Genomic DNA, 25,434 nt, shown 5'->3' with positions numbered 1-25,434 from the left:
TGTGTTAGTTTCTACTATAAGCAAAGTGAATCAGCTATAATTGGCATTCAGAGGTGTCTGACTTTCTCTGACCCTTTGGACTGTAGCCCACCAGGCTCCACTGTCCATGAGATTTTTCAGGCGAGAATAGTGGAGTGGGTTGCCATTTCCCCTTCCAGGGAAACTTCCTGACCCAGAGATCCAATCCACGTCATCTGTGTCTCCTGTATTGCAGGTGAATTCTTTACCACTGAGACACAGGGGAAGCCCACATTCACATGTATCCCCTCTCTTTTGGATTTCCTCCCCATTCAGGCCACACAGAGCACTGAGTAGGTCCACTCAGCTATACAGCAGGCTCTCCTCAGTATCTGTCTACACATCGTGCCAACAGTGTCTATGTCCGCCTCAGTCTCCCAACCCCTCCACTCAACCCCCTTTCCCCTCTTGATGTCCACAGGTTTGTTCTCTACACCTCTGTCTCTATTTCTGCTTTGCAAATAAGGTCATTTAAAATAACTGAAATAGTGAGTTTTGAGCATTCTGAGATAATTTTGTCATACAAATTAAAAAAAAAAACAAAACACCTTTCCACAAAATGGTTGTTACTCCCCTCAAAATTTTCATGTGGACTTTGAAAGTTCACTAATATCATTTAGATATAGTCTCTTCAAGGATGATTGTGTGTCCTTTTACACTGCTAATCATTTCAGAGAAATTCGTGTTTCTGATAATTGGCTTTCCAGTGACTCAGTGTGTAAGCAAGTCATTAATTGTCCTTATTTATCTTTTTTTTAAGTAAACTTAGTTATTTTGTGAATTCATCAAAAGAGAGTTTTGATGGCTCCCTTGGACTCTCCATTATGAAATTAAAAGAAAATAAATGCCAGTAACAGCAGATGAGTGTGCTTTGATGATTAATAAAGTTTATCTTAAAAAAATCCTCACATTTTTCATTTAAAGAACACCTTCAAACTTTGCCTGATGAGCTGGCAAACTCCTTCATGAAATTGCCACGTTTCCTGACACCTTCGTGCTCTGTACTACTGAATTAGTTTTCCCTTTCGTTCCTGAGAGGTGTTATCTTCTGATCATAGGTGTCTTGTATAAAGAGACTTCTTCTCTAGTTATCACAAATGTCTAACTTAGAGCTGCAGCTTTACCACCCCACGTGAGGACCTCTCAGGTGAGATGTTGATTATATTCAAAGCCTGTACAAATGCCCAGGGCATTGTATTTAGATTCCACATATAAGTGATATCATATGATATTTTTCTTTCTCTGACTTACTTCAAAAACAAACTTAAGGTTACCAAAAGGGAAAGGTGGAAAGGAGGGATAAATGAGGAGTTTGGAGTTAGCATATACACACTGTGTGCGTGCTTGCATGGTCCGACTCTTTGCCACCCGTGTCTCTTGCATCCAGCAGTATCAGGCTGATTCTTTACCACTGAGCTTCCTGGGAAGCCCTTGTATATTAAAAAAGACTGCTGCATATCTCTGGGCTTTCATGGTGGCTCAGATAGTAAGGAATCTGTCTACAATGCAGGAGATTCAGGTTCAATCCCTGGGTCAGGAAGATACCCTGAAGAAGGGAGCGGTAACCCGCTCCAGTATTCGTGCCTGGAGCATTGCATGGACAAAAGAGCCTGGAGGGCTACAGTCCATGAGGTCTCAAATAGTCAGATATGACTGAGGGACTAGCAAAACACACCCTGAATATCTCAGGGAACTCTACTCAATATTCTGAATATATTGTTTCTGGATATATTATTTCCATGAATAATAAACTTCATGGAAAAAGGATCTGAAGAAGGATGAATATTTGCATATAGACAAACTGAATCACTTTGCTGTACAGCTAAAACTAACACAACATGGAAAATCAATTATGCTCCAATATAAAATAAAAATTAAACTTAAAAAAGCCCAAAGAACAAATGCCCAGGTTGCTAAAGAACTGCCACTTCACTCTGCAATGAAGATATCAGTTCCTGGCTGGCTAGACGCTCTCAGCATTTGAGAGCAAGCAGTGCTGCGGTTTGCTGTTGGATGAGTTGTAAATCCACAAGTTTCTCATTAAACGTTAAATGTGCTTTGCTTTCGAAAGATGTAATCCCCTGAGTTATTATTCCAATCCACATTCCAGTAGTAGACTCGGCTAAATTATAACCAGTATGCGAAAAGATCATAATAGCCGCCATGGATTGAGTAGTTGTGTGCCAAGCAATCTTATTAGCACTTTCATACATTATCTCATCTAATTCTTGGCTTGATGTAGTGGGTACTGTAATTATCTATGTTTTAAAGACAAGAATACTGAGAAAGAGAGAGGCTAAGTCACACTGAAGTAGAGAGAAGCCACCTAGAATTACTTCAATGGCAGAGCCAGAACTATACTATCATAATTTTTTATTCTAGTAGAATTGCTTTACAATGTGTTAGCTTCTGCTGTCTGACAACGTGAATCAGCTATATGTATACATTTACTCTCTCCCTCTTGAGCCTCCCTGCCCCTCCCATCTTACCTCTCTAGGTCATCACAGAGCACTGGGCAGAATTCACCGTGTGGACAAGAAGCAGTTTCCTGCTCTCTGTTTTATACATGTTACTGTCTATATGTCAAAGCTAGTCTCTCACTTCATCTCAGCCACTCCCCGCTCTCCTGTGTTCAGCTTCATTCTCTGTGTCTTCAGCTCTATCATTGCCTTGCAGATAGGTTCGACTGTGGCGTTTTTCTAGATTCCATAATATATACATTAATATGCAATATTTTCTTCTTCCTGATTTACTTCACTCTGTATGACAGACTCTAGCTTCATCCACATCACTATAAATGACCCAATTTTGTTCCTTTTTATATCTGAGTAATACTCCATTGTATGTATGTATATATATATATATATATATATATATATATATATATATACCATGTCTTCTTTATCCATTTATCTATTGATAGACATCTAAGTTCCATATCATGGGCAAAGCCAGGGCTTTAAAAGATCTGTCCCCCAAATGGTACTGAGTGTTCCTGTAGAATCAGTTAGCTTTCACCCATTCAGTTTCAAAGTAGCAAAATGGCTTTTAATCTTGGAACCAGATATCTTTCTGAAATGATCAGCTTAGATATATTTCTAAGCAGCAAATATGATTCATTGACTACACCTACTTCTGCTTCACTGATGGCACTAAAGCCATTGACTGTGTGGATCACAACAAACTGTAGAAAATTCTTAAAGAGATGGGAATACCAGACCACCTTACCTGCCTCCTGAGAAATCTGTATGCAGGTCAAGAAGCAACAGTTAGTACCAGACATGGAGCAACGGACTGGTTCAATATTGGGAAGGGAGTACATCAAGGCTGTATATTGTCACCCTGTTTATTTAACTTAAATGCAGAGTACGTGATGCCAAATGCTGGGCTGGATGAAGCACAAACTGGAATCAAGATTTCCTGGAGAAATATCAATAACCTCAGATATGCAGATGACGCCATCCTTATGGCAGAAAATGAAGAGGAACTAAAGAACCTCTTGATGAAAGTGAAAGAGGAGAGTGAAAAAGTTGTCTTAAAACCCAACATTCAGGAAACTAAGATCATGGCATCTGGTCCCATCATTTCATGGCAAATAGATGGGGAAACAATGGAAACAGTGACAGACTTTATTTTCTTGGGCTCCAAAATCACTGCAGATGGTGACTGCAGCCATGAAATTAAAAGATGTTTGCTCCTTGGAAGAAAAACTATGGCAAACCTACCGTGTACTGAAAAGCAGAGATATTATTTTACCTACAAGGGTCCCTTTAGTTAAAGCTATGGTTTTTCCAGTAGTCATGTATGCATGTGAGAGTTGGACCATAAAGAAGGTTGAACACCAAAGAATTGATGTTTTTGAACTGTGGCGTTGGAGAAGACTCTTGAGAGTCCCTTAGACTTCAAGGAGATCAAGCCAGTCAATCCTAAAGGAAATAAATCCTGAATATTCTTTGGGAGGACTGATGTTGAAACTCCAATACTTTGGTCACTGATGAGAAGAGCCAACTCATTGGAAAAGACCCTGTTGCTGGGAAAGATTGAAGGCAAGAGGAGAAGGGGATGACAGAGGACGAGACGGTTGGGTGGCATCACTGATTCAATGAATATGAGTTTGAGCAAACTCTGGGAGATGGTGATGGACAGGGATGCCTGGCATGCTGCAGTCCATGGGGTTGCAAAGAGTCAGACACAACTGAGTGACTGAATAGCTACAATAGATATATTTTTGGATTTTTTTCTACAATCAGTAAGTTATAACATCTTTAGAAGATATCATAGCTTGGAGTCACTTAATTATATGATCAGTTGGAAAAGAGGTACTTTTTCCTGGTTGTTTTCTTTTTCATTTTTGTTCTTATCTGGATAAAAAGAGACAGAATTGTTTGGGAAAATAAGCAATTCATCCCCTTTATAAGGAATACTTTCCCCTTGCTTCTAGTGAGGGCCCACTAAGCCAAATACTCATTTAGGTGTCAATATACATTTTCTCTGAATTGTTTCTAACATATCTTTTGAAGCTCTATTTTCTTGCAACTTAGAGTATTTTATATTCTAGGGGAAATGAGGTACATTTCTTTCTCAGGTTGCCACAGTTTATAGCATAGAAAAAGGAAATCTAATTCTAAATCACTTATTGGCTCCTGGGGATTTGTTTGCATAAAAGTCACTAAAGTGATATTTAAATGAAAAACGATTAGTGCTTTGGGAGAATTTAAACTCCCTAGCACTATGAATCAATGTAATAAAGTTGCCAAGTAATTCCAGGAAGGCAATAAGGAAAATTTGGCTGATCTGTAAGAGTTCTGTTACCCACTTATGATACAAAGCAAGGAAATAGCTTCCCATTTCCAAGGCACGGTAGCTTGAGGGCTGAAGTCTCTTCAAAAAATTTCTGAGTGTTGAAATTGTCCTGATATCTGGTCAAATATTAGAAAATCAGAAACATCACAAGTACTTCAGTGAACAACACGGGATCAAATGAACTGAGTTAAAGTACAGAAAGAGCTTTAAAAATAGGTTAATTCTTAGTCTGGTGACTACATATGATACAAAATACTCCCAATACATCAAAGGGGCTCTGAATACAGTGGAAATGAATCATTTTGTGTGTGTTTGTTTCTGGATAACTCCCCCTCCCCCACATTTTTTAAAACAATTTTCAACATATGATGATGTGTTACATACTAACTGTACTAACTGGATAGGCGGTTACCAACAGTAAGGATGCTTTTTTCTGAGAACCCTGCATCACCAGCCCCAGCCATATCTTTTTCCTTGAGCACATTACCTGGAGGAGAGCTGAGATTTATCATATTCTTTATCTTGAGTGGGAAAGGTGAACTGTGAATCATTCCTGGTTCCTGGGAAAGCTCTTCTCTTCTCTAGCTGGCTTCCTGGCTTCATGGCTTGATTGAAGCCACTATTCCCATAATATGTCTTCTGAGCTGTTACAGGCTTATCAACAGGTATTCTACAAAGAGTTCCATGATCATATAAATTTGAAAAAACTGGTTAATCTGTATGAATTAATTCAACCCAAATGAATTTTTGTAGACTGCGATGTGTAACAATGAGGAATAGAATATACTGATCATGGGAGGTTAGAAAGAATCTAACTTAAACATTTTGGTAGCCCTTCCTGGATGACAGTCCTAACTGTGAGCAGACAAAAGGAAACAAAAACTGATTGTTTTCCCTGGAACAAGCAGACTCAATGAGAGGAAGTGAGAGAGGGGAAAGAAAGAGGCCAAGAGGGTCCTGACTAGACCACGCAGATGCTTGTTTTGTAGGAAGACTCACTTCTGCCCACTTTAGAATTATGTCTAGCGTCAAGTCAAGTGACATCGGCTGATCAACCTTTGCCTAACTTTTTCTTAAAGGTGCTTTCTTGAGATTATTCAAAATAATGTCTTGATTGAACAACTCTTTTCCAAATTGTTTTCCTCTAAATTAGATGAACCAACAATTCTCTGTCAGCCCATTGGGACTTTGTGTGTTGTCTTAATAAATTCACAGTGGGACTGATGGGGAGCTGGTCTTCAGAAGATCATAGTGCCCTGCAAGTTTAAATTCTACCACTTAAGACTTTTTTTCTCTTTATGGTAGTAAAATAGGTTAGAAACTGTTAAAAACACAGTTAAAACATGTTAGAAAACATAGAAACTTATTTCAATATTTCTCAACATTTGTGCCATTAACCATCAATCCTGCAAGGTTTGGAATAAAGGTGTCCTATCTGTGGTCAAATATATTTGTGAAATGGTGTATCTTTCTTCCAAAGAGTCACACTATTCATTAATATACTGAAGAGAACTCTTCCTTTATTGGCCTTTTATTTTTTAACCCCATGTTTCCTAAACTCATGACATCATAGAACCTTTTCTCCTTTGCTTATAATAATGGCTAATATTCCACAGGATTTATATTCCACAGAACACACTTAGGAGATGCTAAAATATTGAAAGAAACATGCTGGAGGGAGCAGAAATACATCCAGAGATAAAACAAAGCTTTCTCAGTGTCTCGGAAAGAAAACAGTTATTATGATTGTAGGCAAAATTGGCATGCAACTTTGGGAGTTGGTGATGGACAGGGAAGCCAGGCATGCTTCTATCCATGGGGTCGCAAAGAGTCAGACAGGACTGAGCGACTGAACTGAAAACTGAGGTCCTTTGAAACCAACAGAAGCAACACAGTTGAGGTCTGTTTTTTTTTAATTCATTTATTTTAGTTGGGGGCTAATTACTTACAATATTGTAGTGGTTTTTGCCATGCATTGACATGAATCAGCCATGGATTTACATGTGTTCCCCATCCTGAACCCCACTCCCACCTCCCTCCCCATCCCATCCCTCTGGGTCATCCCATTGCCCCAGCCCTGAGCATTTGTCTCATGCATCAAACCTGGGATGGTGCTCTGTTTCATATATGATAATACACATGTTTCAATGCTATTCTCTCAGAACGTCCCACCCTCACCTTCTCCCTCAGAGTCCATAAGACTGTTCTATGCATCTGTGTCTCTTATTCTGTCTCGCATATAGGGTTATCGTTACCATCTTTCAAATTCCACATATATGCATTAGTATACTGTATTGGTGCTTTTCTTTCTGGCTTACTTCACTCTGTATAATGGGCTTCAGTGGTCTGTTGATAGGTACATCTAGGCAGTGCATTTAGTCACATGGCTATGTTTCATATGCCCTGATGGACATGAGCTCTGCATTCTCTGTGCTTGGGTCCTATTCAGTCTGGCTTAAATGGTTACAGCAGAGGAACCCAGCTCACAGGTCTGTGAGAAGTCCATGAAATGATGAATAGGAAGTACTTACCACACAGTTATAATAGATATAGTTGAGCATAACAGAAATGTTATTATGTAATATATAAATTTGTTCTTTCTTCCTTGCATTAACCTTGGGAGAATAGCAGATTTCTGAAACAGGTAGATTCTGTAAGGGCTAAATAATGAAAGGCTTCATTATTTAGAGCATTTTATTTCATAAATAGAGTGTTGTTCTGGATTTATCGGCCCTGATGGACTTTATGTATTTCTGGTGAACCTGAAAATTCTACTCTGCTCCTAAATCAAATCAAATCAAATCATGTCAAGTCTAATCTAATCAAATAAACAGCTCTGTACCTGATTGTTTCTCAGGCAGCAAGTTCAAGTGTATCGAATTTGAGAGATAACTTTAAGAGGCTTCCCTGAGTTATATCCTATTATAAATATTGCAAATATTTTGAATAAAAGATACTGTTTTCAAACAGAGATGGGGAAGGTCAGAGTTCATTTCTCTGCTTGACTTAGTTAAAAAATATGATTTTAATAGCTTTGTTATGCATTCCCTGGAAGAACAATGAAGTTAACAAAGTTATCACAAATAAGAATCACCTCTTAGGTGGAGCTATTTGGAAACTATTAAAACACGAATAAGGCTGGTATAACATTTAAAACCTGTAGCTAAGGAGTTCATATGCCACAGCTCAGACCCGATGCAGCCAAATAAATAAATAATAATAAACATTTAAAGACTGTAGCTTTACTACATTATATGGTATCAGGTTGATGTATATAAAAATGTTGTAAATTCGGGGGATAACCTCATTGTTTACTAGTACATCTTTTCTCAGACATTCAATACACATGATTTTAGTGTGTCTAAGTTGGCATCACCAACAAAGAAAAAATAGCATCTTTTTCTTTTGTTTGTTGAAAGTTATAGTAAAATAACATTTTATATATTATATGACTTTTAAAACTACTGATCATTGAGGTGAGAAAGAAAAATTTACTTCATCATCTGGATCATCATTATCTAGATAAAACATAGTATTTGATTGACTAAATCTATTTCTCTAGGAGGAAGTTGTTCGTTATTTTCTGAAACGTATTTTAGTGTTGGTAAATACTGTGCGATGAGAGTGCCTTTGGGAAACGTCTCGGTGACTGTTACCAAGGGCTTTTCTACCCACTGTGTTGTTGTTTAGTCACCCAGTTGTGTCCAGTTCTTTTTGACCCCATGAACTGCAGCACCCCAAGCCTCACTGTCCTTCACTCTCTCCCAGAGCTTGCTTAAATTCACGCTCATTGAATCGGTGATGCCATCCAACCATCTCATCCTTCATCACCCCTTCTCCTCCTGCCCTCAATCTTTCCCAGCATCAGGGGCTTTTCCAGTGCGTCAGCTCTTCACATCAGGTGGCCAAAGTATTGGAGTTTCAGCTTCAGCATCAGTCCTTCCAATGAACATTCAGGGTTGATTTCCTCTAGGACTGACTGGTTTGATCTCCAAGGGATTCTCAAGAGTCTTTTCTAGCACCACAGTTGGAAAATATCAATTTTTCTGCACTCAGCCTTCTTTATGGTCCAACTTTCCCATCCTTACACGACTACTGGAAAAACCATAGCTTTGACTATACAGCCCTTTGTCAGCAAAGTGATGTCTTTGCTTTTTAATAGGCTGTCTAGGTTTGTCAGAGCATACAGAAGGTGTCAATGATGTGGCAGAAGAACATGACAGGCAGATGTCATGGTGGACTTTAAGTACACACTTCCCTCAGTTCATCCCAGCATCTCCTCCACTCTGTGGGTGAAGAACCAGGGACAGAATTGGATGTCTCTGAAACAAGAGCTGTGAAATTCAAAGAGCATCACACATTTCCTTATGTTTCCTCCAGGCTCTCTCTTTGCTTTCTCTCTCTCCTCAAAATAGAATTGCAAACCCTTCAGCAAACTTGAGGAAATACACAGCGGAACTTGCGGCAGAATGAATGTGTTATCAGTTCATTTCTGAGTTTTCAGTTTCTTTTCTTTACTAGTTGAAGCGTGATGCACAGCACTGTGATGCAATTGAATCAACACTCTGGGGCCGAACTGATCACCACAGGACACATCTTCGAGAGAGAAATGTGAAAATTTACTTTTTCCCTTCTCTGGGAACAAAACTGGGGGCTGTTAAAAAGCAGATTCCTGAGGTGATTCGGTGTGCTGATATAATAGATACCTGTTCTCCTGCTGTTGCTGAAATATATGGCCTCTGTTCATGGGTGCTGAATAGAAACGCAGAGAGAGAGTTTTGTGTGAAACAGAAAAGAATAACTTTATTGCTTTGCCAGGCAAGAGGGCCACAGTGGGCTAGTGCCCTCAAGACCATGTTTCTGACCTGGAGAGGGTAGTGAGGTGTTTTATAGTAACGGGTCAAAGCGGGCATCATGAGCTTGTGGACATTCTTCTGACTGGTCGGTGGTGAGGCAAGTGGGAGTCCACACCATTAACCTTCTAGTTGGAAGCAGCCTGGGATCTAAGTCCTTGCAGGCAGCATATAGTTAACTTCTTCCCCCTGCTGAGGGTTTCACTATCTACAAAACAGCTCAAAGGACATGACTTGAATATTTACCTGGAGACCTTGAGGAATAACTGAAGGAGGCCTTGGACTTTGTTTAATGGCTAAAGTATTATTATTTTGTCTCGCTTCACTGTTTTCCTTTCTTTCTGCGTTTTCTCATTTCTTTAATTAAATTCATTCTTTAACTAAAGTTTTCTAAAGACATGGAGAAGGAAATGGCAACCCATTCCAGTATTCTTGCCTGTTGAATCCCACGGACGGAGGAGCCTGGCAGGCTACAGTCTATGGGGTCGCAAGAGTTGGACACAACTGAGTGACTTTCACTTCACTTCTAAAGACAAAAGGCAGGTGGAGGACACTGGTGGAAGTCTATTTCCAGGTGATCTTGTAGGGTCCTTCTGGGTTACATGGACTCCCCAGATTAGAAACTATCTAGTCTATATGATGGTTCTTCCCAAAGTGAGTTCCATGAAACACTAGTCCTCTGATCTCCTTCACAGCAAAAATGCTGTTAAATCAAATGAAATAGAGTAGGATACTTTGCATTGGGTCACGCACATTGAGAATCACAAATATTATTTTTATTTCTTACAGCCTCTCAGCGCTCAGGTAGTTTATAAAAAACATTGCAGTGAGGACAGAAAAGACGATTTAATTTTTAAAGCCAGTGTTTCTTAGAACTGTTTGATTAATCAGCTGCTCCTCTTGTAATTATCTATTACAATTTCTCAGAACTAGTGTTCTAAGGAAGTCATCTTAGGAGAGAGCCATTCATCAGTTTCCAGAGGCACATTTTCTTTATTATTATACCTCTGAAGCTTGGATGCTTCTTACATTTGACAATGTCCTGGGTTCAAGCAAAAAAAAGATAAAAGGATCAATAAAAAGGGGTAAAATCAAGTGCCATGTTCTCAGAAGCTGCCAGTGACACTTCTGGTTACATTCCATGGGACAGAACTTAGTAATGGGGCCACATCTGGGAGCCAAGGGAGACCAGGAAATATAGTCATTTTTCTGAGCCTGCAGGTCCTGAACTAAAATTGCTATCATTAAAACTTATAAATAGAAGGAAAGCCTATTCAAAGCAGGAGCCCTGAAGGACTAGCCCTACCTGCCATAGTGTGGTCACTGATTAATGATATTTACAAGAAACTAGTTCCATTTAAAAAACCCAAACTGGCCAAGTAACAAAGCAAACTCTTTCAGATTTCAGGCATGAAGGAAAATATTATTGAAGATGAAAAATTCCTTTTGCCATTAGCAACTGAAAGTTAGCCCTTTCTTCTCCAATATTGAGTAGCTTAGAAGAAAGTTTTTGGTATGCAGGGTCACTGAACTTGGTCAGAGGAGAATAATATTTTCTGTTGACGTCTTCGGATTCTCAGGTCACTCATTATCCACATTTCAGTGGGAGTAAGTCAACTAGGGACAAAGGGGTGATTCACCAAGTGGATACTGTGCAGACATGGGCTCTTAGTAATACTGTCCAGAATGTCCAGAATTTGATTAGTTAGTTCTCAGTCTGCTCTGTGACTGGGTTTCCATTACTTTTAGAGATTTTGATTCTATTAAATGCAACAATTATTGTAAAATATTCTCCAGTGTTCACCAATGCTTTTAATTCTTACATTTGTTTACAGGATATTTAATCTCTAATCAGAATTGAAATTTTAAGGCAGGCAGACTGTTGAAGTATGGCTAATCTTAATCTGGAAATAGAGTTAGAATGTGGCTGAAAATTCTCAACATTACAATGAAAGTAAAATGTCCGTATACAATAGTGTAAAAGTCTTTAAAATTAAATTTTTGTCTCTTTTAGGTCACTGTCATTTTGGAATTTCTGTCTCTGTCAGCTGATCTTCTTGACTTTTTTACTTTATTAAGTTATCCTTTGACCAAGAAAGAAAATCATTTAATGAAGCTAGACTTCATTACCAACTCCTAAAAACTGTTATTCTGTGGTGTTTACTTTCTTTATTAGCTCTTAAAAACATTCTAACTTTATAGAGGAATGCAATAATCATGGAGTAATGAGATGTAAAATTTGCCCTGTGTTTATTATATCAGATTGTCTGGTATCATAAAGTAAATAAAATTTCAAGGTAATATGTGCTTCTTGGGTCTCAAGTCCTATGGGCTTATTTTAAAGAAAAGCAATGTTAAATAATTGGTAAAAAGTCTTATAAGATCTGACAGGGGAGCTTCATGAATTGATCTGACTTAGTGATAAATACAGTAAATATGTTTTCAATAAATATGGTATTTTACCTGTTGTTTCTCTATCACCTTTTCTTATGGAGAAGGATTATACATTCATATACTTTTATTTTTAAACAGTAAATCATAAAAAATAAATGATATTATTGTAACAATGTGTCTGTGGGGAGGAAATGATTTTTTTAAAGTTGTGCAATCTTTCAGATAGATATGTATTTCCTCATTATTGTCAGATATTCACTGCAAATCTCCCATGTACAAAGTTCTCTGGCCAACTTTGGAAAGTGGATATCAAATTCTGAATAGCTCAACCCTTCTAAAATGTGTTATACCTTTATTGCTTCCACAGAGCAGAAGGGAAATAGCCCAGCTCCACTATTAAATTAGAATTCTAAAGTGATACATTGCAATAACAATGATAATCTAGCTATTTTTCTGGAACATGGGGCAGCTTAATATTATAAATTCCTAAAAGCACACTCATTAGCCAATAATGAAGGTATGAGTAATATATAAGGTATGTGTATTTCTGTCCCAGGTAGAAAGACTTTGAGACCGTGTCTATGTCTCTGAAACTATCTACTCAGAGAAGCAAATTTATTCTTCTCCAACTCCAAGGTTCTGCAGTGTGGCCAATCTGATGACTTAAGAATCTAAAACCACTCAGATTTCTAGGATTTCTATGACACTGCTCTTCAAGTTTTCATGCAGACACTCTACCACAATCTACTTGAGAATTTGACACTTTTCTCCCATCACCAAAATAGCAGCATTTTTAGTAAGGAAACTCAGAATATTCAAGATGACAAAAACAGTGGCCGAAATTATTGCACTGTATAGTAACCGAGAAAACACATTCTATGTATTGTTCTTTCAATTTTGTGCTCTGTTATGATTCCCCACATTGAATTGCTATTTTTAAACATAGAGTGAAATAGATATATTACATAAATAATACATTTAAGAAATGTCATTCAGAACAGTTGAATGTACAAAATAAAAAACATTATAACAGGGCATGGGGATTTCTTATAATGGTTATTGGGATAAATTGGAAAAGCTCTGACACATTTGCTTCTTTTTATTCTTTAGGCTTCTTTAGTTGAAACTACTGATCTTCCAGAATTCTTTATTGCGTCTTACAAATGGCCTGGATGGACCCACGGCCCTTTGGATCAAAAAAATTGTGCTGCATCTTGGGCTTTTTCCACTGCAAGTAATAAAGCCATTTTAATTACTTCCTTACAAATTCTCCCTTTTACTCTAGACCTTGGGATAGTAATTAAAAGTGTTTCTAATTTAGAACATTTAAATATTATCACTTGATCAATAAAATAAAATCTTACTTTGACCAGAGAAAGCAGCCTGAAGATTAAATAAAAATCCATTTTTACTCTGAAATTGGTCTTTATCATCACAGACTAATTTTAAATAGAGAGTGGATCAAAAGAGCAACAGAGAAAAGTTGCCAAAATTTGTTTGCTCTTTGAGAATTAAGGCCAGATCATAAGAAAAGTATAAGATTTCTCTTTACCCATAGTATTATCTGCAATCCTAATGTATGTTATATAGACAAATAATTCTTATATTATTTTCTCTTGATTAGATCTGCAGAAATATATTTAATTATGAAATTAATATATTTGATGTAGAGACTTCAGAACTAAGTGATAATGGATTAAATGGGCTTTATCTCACTTTAGATAAAATCAATTTTGTAGATTCTGACAGTGATACAACCGATCTTCTAACAAGAGTAGTTTCCAAATTACTTCAAAAGTGTAAAGAGGAACTTCCCTGGTGGCCCAGTGGTTAAGACTTTGCCTTCCAGTGAAGAGGGTGTGGGTTTGATCGTTAGTGGGAGAGCTAAGATCCAACATGTCTTGTGGCCAAAATACCAAAACATAAAACAGAAGCAACATTGTGAAAAATTCAGTAAAGACTTTAAAAAAAAGTTCATTAAAAGCAGTGTGAGGAATAACATACCTCTATTACAGCAACTTCATACAGTTTCACAAGGCCAGTATATCAGTACTCAGGTTAAACCCAAGATTTGGTCTCCAAAGTATCCTCAAAATGTGTTGATTGTATTACCACAATTAAACCTCACACAACATTGTCTACTCTCAAAGATCAGTTTCATAAAACTGCTCTATGCTTAGAAATAATTCCAGAGTCCTCAAAAACAGATTAAGTACTGATTGCATCATGAAATAACTTCATAGACTCTGAAGGGTGGCACTTCCTGGGACAGAGGAATGCTGATACTTTCTCTAAATACCAACACTTCATAGAATAAGCTAGCTTGTTCTAGGAAAGATGCATTTGGTTGAGCTCACCCTGGAGCACCTCCATCTGTCACTTCTATGGTAATGCTCATTCCCCCAGGAGAAATATTCTCTTGCATGGGAATCTCTTTGAGCCTTGTTTCAACTGGATGGGGACAGATTTAATCAGATACATCATTTGCCATTTTATGTTTATATGGTCAATGTATTACACCCCCTAAGGGATATATAATAATTTTACTTAAAGTTTAAGCTAGACCAGCATTTCTAAAGATGTCTTAGGAAAGATATTAGTTGTGAAATACTGAGAGTAACTTGCTAGGCTTATCTGGGCTTTACATTTTTGGGGTCCATTGATCACAGTCCCATAGACGGCCTCAGCATAGGGCCAAGTCCGTCTGTCCCTCTGCCTAATGGATGACAGTTTTGTATTGTGCATATTCAATATAGCAGTAGTTACAGTGAGAAAAGTTGTCTTTCAAAGAAGCTAAAAATTATAAAATGGGATAAAGACAATTAAAAATACACACACATATAAAAATATAGTTATATAGCCAAATAAAATTTAAGCATGATGTCAGAAGCTAAGAGGTAGAAGAGTTCCGAATGGTAGAGGTGATGCCTGCTGCAGAGCAAACTTGAAGGCAGAATAAAATAAGCAGGAAAAATAGCAGTGTGAATCTCAGAGGTAAAACTCAGTGAAAGTTTCCAGATAAAGAACAGAAAACAATTTGTTGAACTGAGTCATTCTTAAATCTTCTGACCTTTTCTAAGTATTTCAAGAGAATTTGGGTTAAACCTTCACTGAGATTCAGGAATGTCTTTAATAAGAGCAACATGTTGAATATCATTAGAATTTAAAGCTTTTATCCTTTGGTTGGAGTCTACAGATTCAAGGGGCTAGAAGGGAAGGTAGAGGTCCCCATTTTCAAGCCTTTGGTTTTATAAAAGAAGCACAAACAAACGAAGTGACCTGCCCAAAGTGAAAGGCAAGAAGTCCCAGAAGGGACCCCAGAGCCACGTTTCCGAGTCCTTCAGTATTGTTTGTGAAAGTCTTTTATGAACCAGAGAATAGTTACGGGAATACTTGATTCTGAGCCCTTGTACTGAAAGTCAAAGCATCAAGGAATTTCTGTTTTCTTTTATGAAACAGGGAATTATTTTCTTGAGACTGAGAGAGATGGAGGTATAATGATTTTTGCTCCTATGAAATGTATCCTAGCACAAAATACATGGGAATTGAAAAGCAAGTAGGAGGTTACAGATCCAACACACACTGAGCATCTAAAATATGCCAGCAATTACACAGTAGAATTGTACATGTGCTGTAATTACATAAAAACTATGTATATACAGAAATACATATGCAAAGGAATTATTTTTAAAGAATTTACTTCAGTGCTAGTTTAATAATTCTAAAGTAGCACTGTGAGGGGTTCCAGTACACAGATAATTTTGATGAGTAAAAACTGTAACTTCTGAGAAAGGTGGATAGGTCGAAGAAAGGTTATGAATGTGCTTCCTTTAATCAAAAGTGAGTAAGAGATTACAAAGAAGACTGTATCAGGTCTCCAACAACAACAAAAGTCTATACCAAAATGTCACTGACTCCAATTTTCTTGTCATCTCCACACACATATTATCATGGTCGCATGATCAAAATGCTCACATATATAGTTTTCTGCTACTGGTTGATTAGTTTCCCAAGTCTATTATTCTAGGAGGTCAGGATGATGACTCTTGATTTTGTTCATTGTTGCAATTTCTACGGCTTAGTCTTGTGCCTGCCCCCTAGCAGGTGGTCAACAAATGTGTGCTGGGAGAAAGGGACAAACATTAACAACAACAGTGCTAGGGTATTATTTAAACAAATAGAATGTTCAGTCACAAAGGGTAGACATATACATAAAACAAGGGGGATTCTACATCCACTGAGATTAGGAGCATGATCTTCAAGAAAATTATAAGCACAAAAGTGTGCTGTGTAGCTTTTTGATAATTTTTTAAATTGGAGTTTAATTGCTTTACAATGTTTGGTTGGTTTCTGCTGTAGCGCAAAATGAATCAGCTATATGTATACATGTATCACCTCCCTCTTGAGCCATCCCCCCATCCCACCCGTCTAGGTCATCACAGAGCGTGGAGCTAAGCTATTTGTGTTATACAGCATCTTTCCACAGTCATCTGTTCTACTCATGGTGGTGTATGTATGTTGATCTTACTCTCTCAGTTTGTCCCCCTCTTTGATTCCCCCTGACTGTATCTAAAGTCTGTTTTCTATGTCTGCGTCTCTATTCCTGCCCTGCAAATAGGTTCATCTGTACTGTCTTTCTAGATTCCATACATACGTATTAATTAGTGATAGTTTATAATGTAGATTCATGCTCGTCTCAATTAGTTTTAAAACCAAAATTTAATTTATTCCACTATATCAGATTAACATGGATAAATTTCCAATGAATATTTCTATGATTAGCTCTTTTTATTGCCTCAGGTTAGTTGCATTCATTATATGTATATATACACACACACACATTTTAAGTGCAGGTGATATAAATGTAAGCAAGATATGACTCTTGCTTGTAAGGTGTTTCACTTGACAGGTTTCTTGATGAAGAATTCAGAAGTATATAGACCATGAAAAGAACAAGGAACTAGGAAAGACTTTGAAGATGGTAAGATAACGAAGCAATGCCAAAAGTGGACATAAACTATGACTGAAATTATGACACGGTTGAGCATGTTGGAATACGCATCACATTTGGCCTTTAAGTTCCATTAAGTTTCAGAGACTAGTTTTATGATCAGACAAACAGGGGCTATGCAAATTTTGGCAATATTATATGCCATTTGAATATTAATTAATATTCTCTTTGAAACAGGTGTGGCAGCTGACCGCATAGCAATTCAGTCCCAAGGTCGATACACCGCCAACCTATCCCCTCAGAATTTGATCTCTTGCTGTGCCAAGAAGCGCCATGGATGCAACGGCGGAAGTGTTGATAGGGCTTGGTGGTACCTGAGAAAACGTGGGTAAATAGCTCCCCAACATGCATCTCTAGGATTCTTAAGACTGCTGCTTGGGTTACAATAACGGGAAAAAACATTTTGCATTTTCCCAAAACTCTACAAATATATATGCTACATCTATATAAACACAGGAATTTCATTTAAATATAATCTCTGTTTGGTATCTACTGAAGTTATAAGCTACCAGAAACAATTATTTGAAAAAATGTATACTTTTCTAGCTAAATTAATAGAGACAAGTAAGCATTGTCTTCTTGTGGCTCTGAGTCAAATGGTTGTAGAGTCTCCCAGCGGGGGTAGAGTTGATACTTATCTTGAGACTCTTAGTTCCCCAGGCAGATTAATAGATAATGCCAGGGGAAATTTGCCTAAGACTCAGAGGAATGATATAAAGACATGCTGTACACTTGCCTCAACTCATCAACATCATTGTCACCATTAATCCCATCTGATGAGAAGATGCAGGTTGCATTTCTTTACTCTCATGTAGTCTGATACCCATGCAGCACAGTGTCTACTATAAGAACTTAGCTACTTACAAACTGAGTTATTTGGCAAAGGAAAGAGCAGCTGATAACTGATAGCTGATGTATGTGCTGCCCATGTGTTCTTTCCTCATCCACCGAGTGCTCTGGGTGTGCTACAAGAGACTGGGTGTCAGGTATTTATAAGGTTCTTTAAAATTTTTATCTAATGCTTTGCTAATGAGATGGTGATTAGAATGGGCAACTTGGGCTAATACCTTCCTGATTTAATAGTGCTTGGTCAGCTTCTGTTTTTATTATTTTACTATAATAAAACTTAGAGCCCTTTAGGAGCTTAAAAATATAACTTAACATTGAAAGCCAATTAAATCCCCTTGTATTGGTCTGCTCAGGTTAACATACCAAAATACCATAGACTCTGGATTAAACCACAGAGTTTTTATTTCTGGAGGCTAAGTTCACGATCAAGGTGTCAAAAGTCAAATCACTTTCTGGTGAGAACCCTCCTCCTGGCTTGCCTTCTTCCTGAGTCCCCACTTGCAGAGAGAGATGTCTCTGTTCCTCTTATCAGGGTACTAATCTCAGCATGAGGGTCCCACCCTCATGACTTCATTTAAAGCTAATTATCTGTCTATACTGATATAACTATATATCTGTATATAGAAAGATAAATCTATGGTTGAAAAGTAAAGCACACAAATGTTTGAAAAGTAGAGAAAAGTAAATGAATACAGAGTAACTAAACTGACATGGAGCAGAAATTTTGTAGGGAGATTTGAAAAGTTAACATTAAGGAAAAATTTTCTGGAAACAAAGTGCTAATTCACATATATAGACTCTAGTTTCTTCTTTCTGAAAATTTTGTCCATAATCTTACCTTGATCATGGATAATCTGATAATCATGGTTCACTTCCAATCTAGTAATATTGTTCAAGAATGTGAATATTTTCACTACTGGTTTAAATAAAGTTATATTTCCACACACAAAAAAAATTTAATTATCTTTCAAAGTTCCCATCTCTAAACGCCATTGCATTGGTGATTAGACCTTAAACTCATGAATTTGGAGTGACACACCCCAATCCATGGTACTCATTATCCCCAAGTAATCCACTGGTGCCTTTTGTGGGAGTGGCTTAGCTTTCATCATGCTCCTTACTCAGATTCTCTTACTTTTTTCACACTATTGAATTTCCTTGAGGCAATTCTAGTACCATAATTCTATGGCCAGCTGAACATTAACTATCCATAAAATAAATTCACTGTTTTATTTTCCTTATCATCTGCTTCCATATTCAGTGAATTGTGTTATATGTGGATCCAAATAATTTGTATTTTTCTATGTTCAGTTTCAAAATCAGAAATCAGAATTCTTTTATCATTTGTATAATGTATATATCTGATAGCTTTCTACCTTATTAACTTCAGTACTATAGTAGCATATACAATTTTTCTTAAAGGATCATGAATTACAGGCACATAGTAATTGAAGTCCTATGAGAAGGGATTTATAACTTAATAAAAATGTAAAAAATACTTAATCCTAAAACATATAATTTATCAGAATACTCCATCTGAATACGATAAAAACCCATTCTATTTCATATTAAATTTGGCTTTTTTAACTTATCTGTTTTTCATTGAAGGATAATTGCTTTACAGTATTGTGTTGGTTTCTGCCAAACATCAATATGAATCAGCCATAGGTATACATATGTCCCTCTTGAAACTCCCTCCCTCTCCCCTCCCCATCCCACCCCTTTAGGTTGTTACAGAGCTCCAGATTGAGTTCCCTGAGTCATACAGCAAATTCCCATTGGCCATCTATTTGGCTTTTTTATAGTACAGTTATAGATGAAGACTTAAGGAGTCCTTCCTCTATTAATATTACCACATATTTTATGAATGGATGCTTTTCATCTTCACAAAATTCTATTTCGTAGATAAATGTATTTGTTAGAATGGATTTGAGCAAGGTTTTAGAATCTAAAAAAATTGATACAAATAAGCTTATTTATAAAACGGAACAGGCTCACAGACTTAGAGAAAAAATTTACGGTTACCAGAGGGCAAGTGTTAGAGGGAGGGATAGATTGGGAGTTTGGGATTGGCATGTACACACTGTTGTGTTTAAAATAAAATGCCTTACCGTGAAAAAAATTATAGTGAAGAAATAGGAATGGGGTGGGGGAAGAGTTCATATGATTGAACGACTGTGTTCAGTGTCATGAAACTTACACATAAGTAGCCAGAAAGATTTACAGATATTCAAACCAGTAAAATCGTACAGAGATAGGTCATTACTGCATTTCCTAAGTATTACATTTACTTCTTTGCTTATTCCTCATAGACTGGTATCCCATGCGTGCTATCCACTTTTCAAGGACCAAAATGCTACCAACAATGGCTGTGCCATGGCAAGCAGGTCTGATGGACGGGGAAAGCGGCATGCCACCACGCCCTGTCCCAACAGCATCGAGAAATCCAACAGGATCTACCAGTGTTCTCCTCCTTACAGGGTCTCTTCCAATGTAAGTCTGAACTGCAAGACTTCTTAATGGTTAGCTTTCTCAAAAATATATACTAGTGTTATTAAAACTGTTTAAAAACAAGTATATTCTAAAATAGTACTATGCTTTCAGATATAATTTTTGATATTATTAAAGTGTTTATTAATGACTTTCAATTTGGGTATAATTTTTCATCTTTGTAATATTAGCTGTACAAATGATTGCCTTAAATTTTAAAAAGTCCTTGGGAGTAGAGTTTTATAATTATGTTCACTATATTACAGACACACATGCGTATATATGTGTATATAAACTAAATGGTGGTTTAGTTGCTAGGTTGTGTCTGGCTCTTTTGCAACCCCATGGACTATTCTGTGATCCTGCCAGGCTCCTCTTTCCATGGGGTTCTCCAGGCAAGAATCCTGGAGTGGGTTGCCATTTCCTTCTCTAGGGGATCTTCCTGACCAGGGATTGAATCTGCATCTCCTGCATTGGAGGTAGATTCTTTGCCGACTAAGCCACCAGGGAAGCCTATACACACACACACAGATACATACTTAACAGATAAAAGATAAGCAAACCTTTTTTCATTGACTTTTTTGTAGTATTAGCTTATTTTATTCATCCTTTGCCTTACTCCACAAAATACTTGAAATGGACATAGTCATGGTGGGAAAAAAATTCCCCTGGATTCCAGTTTGTCATGTTAAAATCCTGGGAGAATTTTACTCCTTCTTATCAGACATTATCACTTGCAGACTATTTGAATCTTCAGTGATTTCCAATTGTCTGTAGAATGCAGTTCAACATTCTTACCATGACATATGGGTCTTTCATGACTTGGTTCTGATCTACTGCTTTTTGGACTCATGTCCAACCAACCTACCCATCCCCCACCCGCCCATAATGTTCCTCATAACTGACTGCTGTCTGCTCCTCACACACACCAGGTCCTCTTTGCTTCTACTTAGCCGGGTGATGAGTCCTCTCACACCAGTGCTTATCCCACCCACTTCCATGTCAGGGAAGTAGGTCAAAACTTCATCTTCTCTGAGAAGTTTTCTTGACTTCTAGGCAGAATCAATGTCCCTTACTTGTTTGCATCCACGGTATTTGTGCTTGTCTCTATAATCAAACTTAGTATATCATGATTAGTTATATTACTTAGTATTTCATAGTTATGTTACTTAGCAATTAGTTATGTTATTGTCTGTCTTCTCCACCAAAATGTAAATATCTTGAGGACTGGTGCAGGTTAATATTTGTTTCTGTCCTAGTTTCTGGGATGTACTCTAATCAAAGTGCATATATGAATGAATGACCTTCTTCATTCCTAAAAGTTGCATTACACAGTAGATGAAAACAGGGAAATATTTGTATGCTAAAACTGAGGAACCTTACAAAATGATCACCTGGGATCACTGTTGTGGTCCAAAGCATGGAGATGACACTACTTTCCACTGATAAAAAAATGTTCTATTTTTTTCTTTTTGACCATAACAATTATTATATTTTCTGTTCGTTCCAAAATTATCGCCAGTGGTAAGAGTCAATGAAGCATGGTGTGTCTTGTCTTTAGCAGCTTCACCAATGTGGAGATTCACATGCAAGTATTTCAAAGCATGATTAAGAGTAAATTGCAAGTCACTGAGGCACACTGGGTTCCATAATTCCTAAATTGATTGTACAACCCCTAATGTGACAGACCAAACACTAGGTGTAGTGTACTTTGATAACAATAATGGTGCTCACTGATATTTTTCCTTCCAGGAAACTGAGATCATGAAAGAAATCATGCAAAATGGGCCAGTTCAAGGTAAGCTTGGGCTTCCCAGGTGGCACTCTTGGTAAAGAACCCACCTGTCAATCAAGAAATATGAGAGATACGGGTTTGATCCTTGGGTTGGGAAGATCCCCTGGAGGAGGGCATGGCAATCCATTCCAGTATTCTTGCCTGGAGTATCCCATGGACAGAGGAGCCTGGAAGGCTACAGTCCATGGCGTCGCAAAGAGTCGGACATGATTGAAGTGGCTTAGCATGCACACAAAGTAAGCTTGGATGAAATATGATTGTGTCTTATTTATTCCTTTAATAAACAACTTTGCATTTAACTCCTATTTAAAGAGCTTAATAAATGATAGACATTTTTTGCTTTTAGATAATTCTTATAGATTCAATGGTTGTAAGACCAGTGTAATTATAGGAGGTATGCTCAACTAATAGCCTCATTAGCTCCCCTTGTACTTGAAGAAGGTAGACTCATTCATAAATTGAATTGTTGAACAAATGTTAATGACACATTGGATGAAAGCTTAGTCTATTCAAAGTGATCATGGACCCAAAAGACATTCAAAGAGGAAATGCTGAGAGCTTATTTGATTGCTTAGTTATATTTGACTCATACATAGTGTTAAAAATCTTCTCACTTCAGTTTAAATGGATTAGATAATGGATTGTAAAAAAATGAAGGTTTAGCGATAGAAACAAAGTAGACACTTCCCTTTTCCTATAAGCTCAAAAGAAATCAAATAAGCCAGGATGATTTTTGTGTTTTATAAAATGCTTTCCATTTTTATCTATTTTGAAAATGTGTTATGGATAATAAACTAAAATCAATAAGGAAATCATATCCTAATTTATAAAATGTCCATTGATTTGATATGAAGATATTATATCTGATACACAGTTCCTCTGCTTATCTATTGGAATTTATTTTGCATTAATGGTATGAATAAAAATAAGTTCACAGTGTATATTTCCAGTATTAAATATTTCCTTGAAATGCTTGGAAGAATAAAACCAGTGAGGCCTAAAATAGAAATTCAGGCTGTGAATACTGAAAAGTCCAAAAATATATTAATATTATCAATGCAGTGGAATTGATAAATAAATAAAATAATTAGGTTAAAAAAAACCAAAATTAAATTGAAAACATTTGATGTATACCCGAGGAATTATTGGCTATATGTATTTTTGTGTTTCTGAATGCTGGCCTAATCAATATTGGTTCAACAGATAACAGGAACTACAGATTTTAAAATTGTGTTGGAAAGACTTATATTGATCTTTATGATCACTCAACATTTATTCAGAGGCCAAAGCTTATTCTGAACATGGTCTGAATTCAGTTTTTAAAATCCTGGTGCCTTACACAAAACCTGAAATGAATAAAAAGAATTTTTTTTTTTCTTCTTTCAGTTGAGTAATCTTTGAAGGCTAGAAAAACAGTAGGGAATTAATGTGTAATTTAAATGTATCCTTCATTAACTGGAGTTTGTGTGACAGACTTGAAGGAAGCCAGGCATTTGAAGTCAAGGTTGAATTTGAAATTCCAATTTTGACATTTGCTACTTAAATGACTTTGGTCGAATTATCTAAACTTCTTTGAATCTTTAAATCATTATATTACTGTTTAAAGTTTCTCTCTCATTCTTTTAATCAGTTAAAAGAAATTTGCAGCATAATGATTGAAAATTGAGACTATCTTATGCTTATTTAATGGTCAGATACTTAAGTATTCATGAATTTTACAGACTGAATCAAAAATAAAGAGGTAAAATTTGAAAATAATAAAGTTGCAGTTCAAATTATTCAGCATCCATGGAACCAATGTTTGTTGAGAACCTTCCTCCTGCCAGCCTGAACCAAGAGCAGAAGACAGAGCTCAGTATCCTACCCTTGTGTGTGGGTAGGATGTAATAAGTTTGTGCAGTTTTCCAAAAGTAAAATTGCACTATGGTAGCTTATGTAGTTAGATCATCAGGTCTGTTTGGTGTCGGAAACTCAAGGAAGGATCCATCTTCAAGTTAATTGTCATGGCATCTCATTCATGTTTCTTTAGTTGGGGACGGGTATTTTTCTGCATTGAAGAGTACTTTTTATTCACGGTGCTTTGAATGCTAACTGAGTCAGTAGCTCTATGGAAGAGAATGCCAATAGCAATATCTTCACACTTATAAATGCTGGTTGCCTCATTTTGCTGCAGGTGCAACATGGCTGTCTGCATGTTGTTGCCAGTGCTAATGTACAACATTTTCCCCCTCTGCCTTACAAAAGAATGTAAAATGTGATAGAATGGTGAATAAATAATACTGTGTGCATTCTTCTAAAATCCGTAGAATTAAAAAGAAGTTTAGGTGCAGGAAAGAGGACAAAAACGAAGAGCTGCAAAGAATACAGTTATATAAATTCTTAATATCCTATGGAAAGGTGTGTTCAAGTAGATAAAGATTTCATCTCTTTTATGAATATTTGGACATCATCAGAAAAGGCATGCAACATTAAAAAATGAAAAAAAGTAGAAATCAAAAGTAATACTTGATTTTGGAGGAGAAGCTTCATTTTAGGATCTATCAAATGTTAGTGGCTTTATTTCTTATTTTATTTAAAATTCACATCAAACTAAGACAAGCATTGTGCAGTTATCAAGCTATACATAACTAGCCCAAATCAAAATGCTTTCAATTCATGTCTTCTAGAGAAGTTTAAAGTGTTCACCATCAACTGCCTTTCAACAAAACAGCCACAATACAGAAAAGAAATAATCTAGGTGAGAGAAGAAAGGAGAGTTTTATAAAATATAAGCTCTTCCCTTCTGAAGAGTACAAGCTCTTCCTTTCTAAAGAATACACTATTGGCTTAGCTCCCCAGAGCTGGAGGGATGCAATCTTGTCAGAGTTTTCTTTTGCTAAGCGTTTACTTTTTATTCAAACTCACCAAGGAAACTTTTGTATTAACTTCTAAGGAGGAAGGACAATTACTTTAAACTCCATTTGTTAGGTTTAACCTTCACTGATAGCTTAATTGGAATTTTAAGGGACTGGTGGAGACGCCCAAAGTTAATGGAGAAACAGTGATCATCAGCCGAGTGTAGTGGGTTTCTTGCAAGGGTTCAGCTCCTGATAATAGTGCTTCTGTCAATTAAAAATAGATCGAGTTCTAAATGTATAATGTGAACTTAAGTAATATTCTAAGTAGCTGAAAGTTACTTTTATAAGAGAACTAGAAAATATTTCAATCAATTAAGTAGGAAA

At 36.8% G+C, this 25,434-nt stretch overlaps 1 protein-coding gene across 1 annotated transcript in view; it reads left to right on the top strand.

Moving 5' to 3' along the window:
- TINAG (tubulointerstitial nephritis antigen) overlaps positions 1-25,434 on the top strand; it is a 91,405-nt gene that overhangs the window by 17,526 nt on the left and 48,445 nt on the right. Inside the window, exons 5-8 of the mRNA XM_081519847.1 lie at positions 13,179-13,302; positions 17,257-17,407; positions 20,241-20,421; positions 22,171-22,216. Of these exons, the coding sequence (XP_081375973.1) occupies positions 13,179-13,302; positions 17,257-17,407; positions 20,241-20,421; positions 22,171-22,216 (502 nt within the window). The remainder of the gene's footprint in view (positions 1-13,178; positions 13,303-17,256; positions 17,408-20,240; positions 20,422-22,170; positions 22,217-25,434) is intronic.

Source organism: Giraffa tippelskirchi, chromosome 8 (assembly GCF_054371585.1).
Source record: "Giraffa tippelskirchi isolate mGirTip1 chromosome 8, T2T-mGirTip1v1.2.pri, whole genome shotgun sequence".
NCBI lineage: Eukaryota > Metazoa > Chordata > Mammalia > Artiodactyla > Giraffidae > Giraffa > Giraffa tippelskirchi.
The sequence above is the reverse complement of the archived record's forward strand: the minus strand, read 5'-3'. Positions and strand labels throughout refer to the sequence as shown.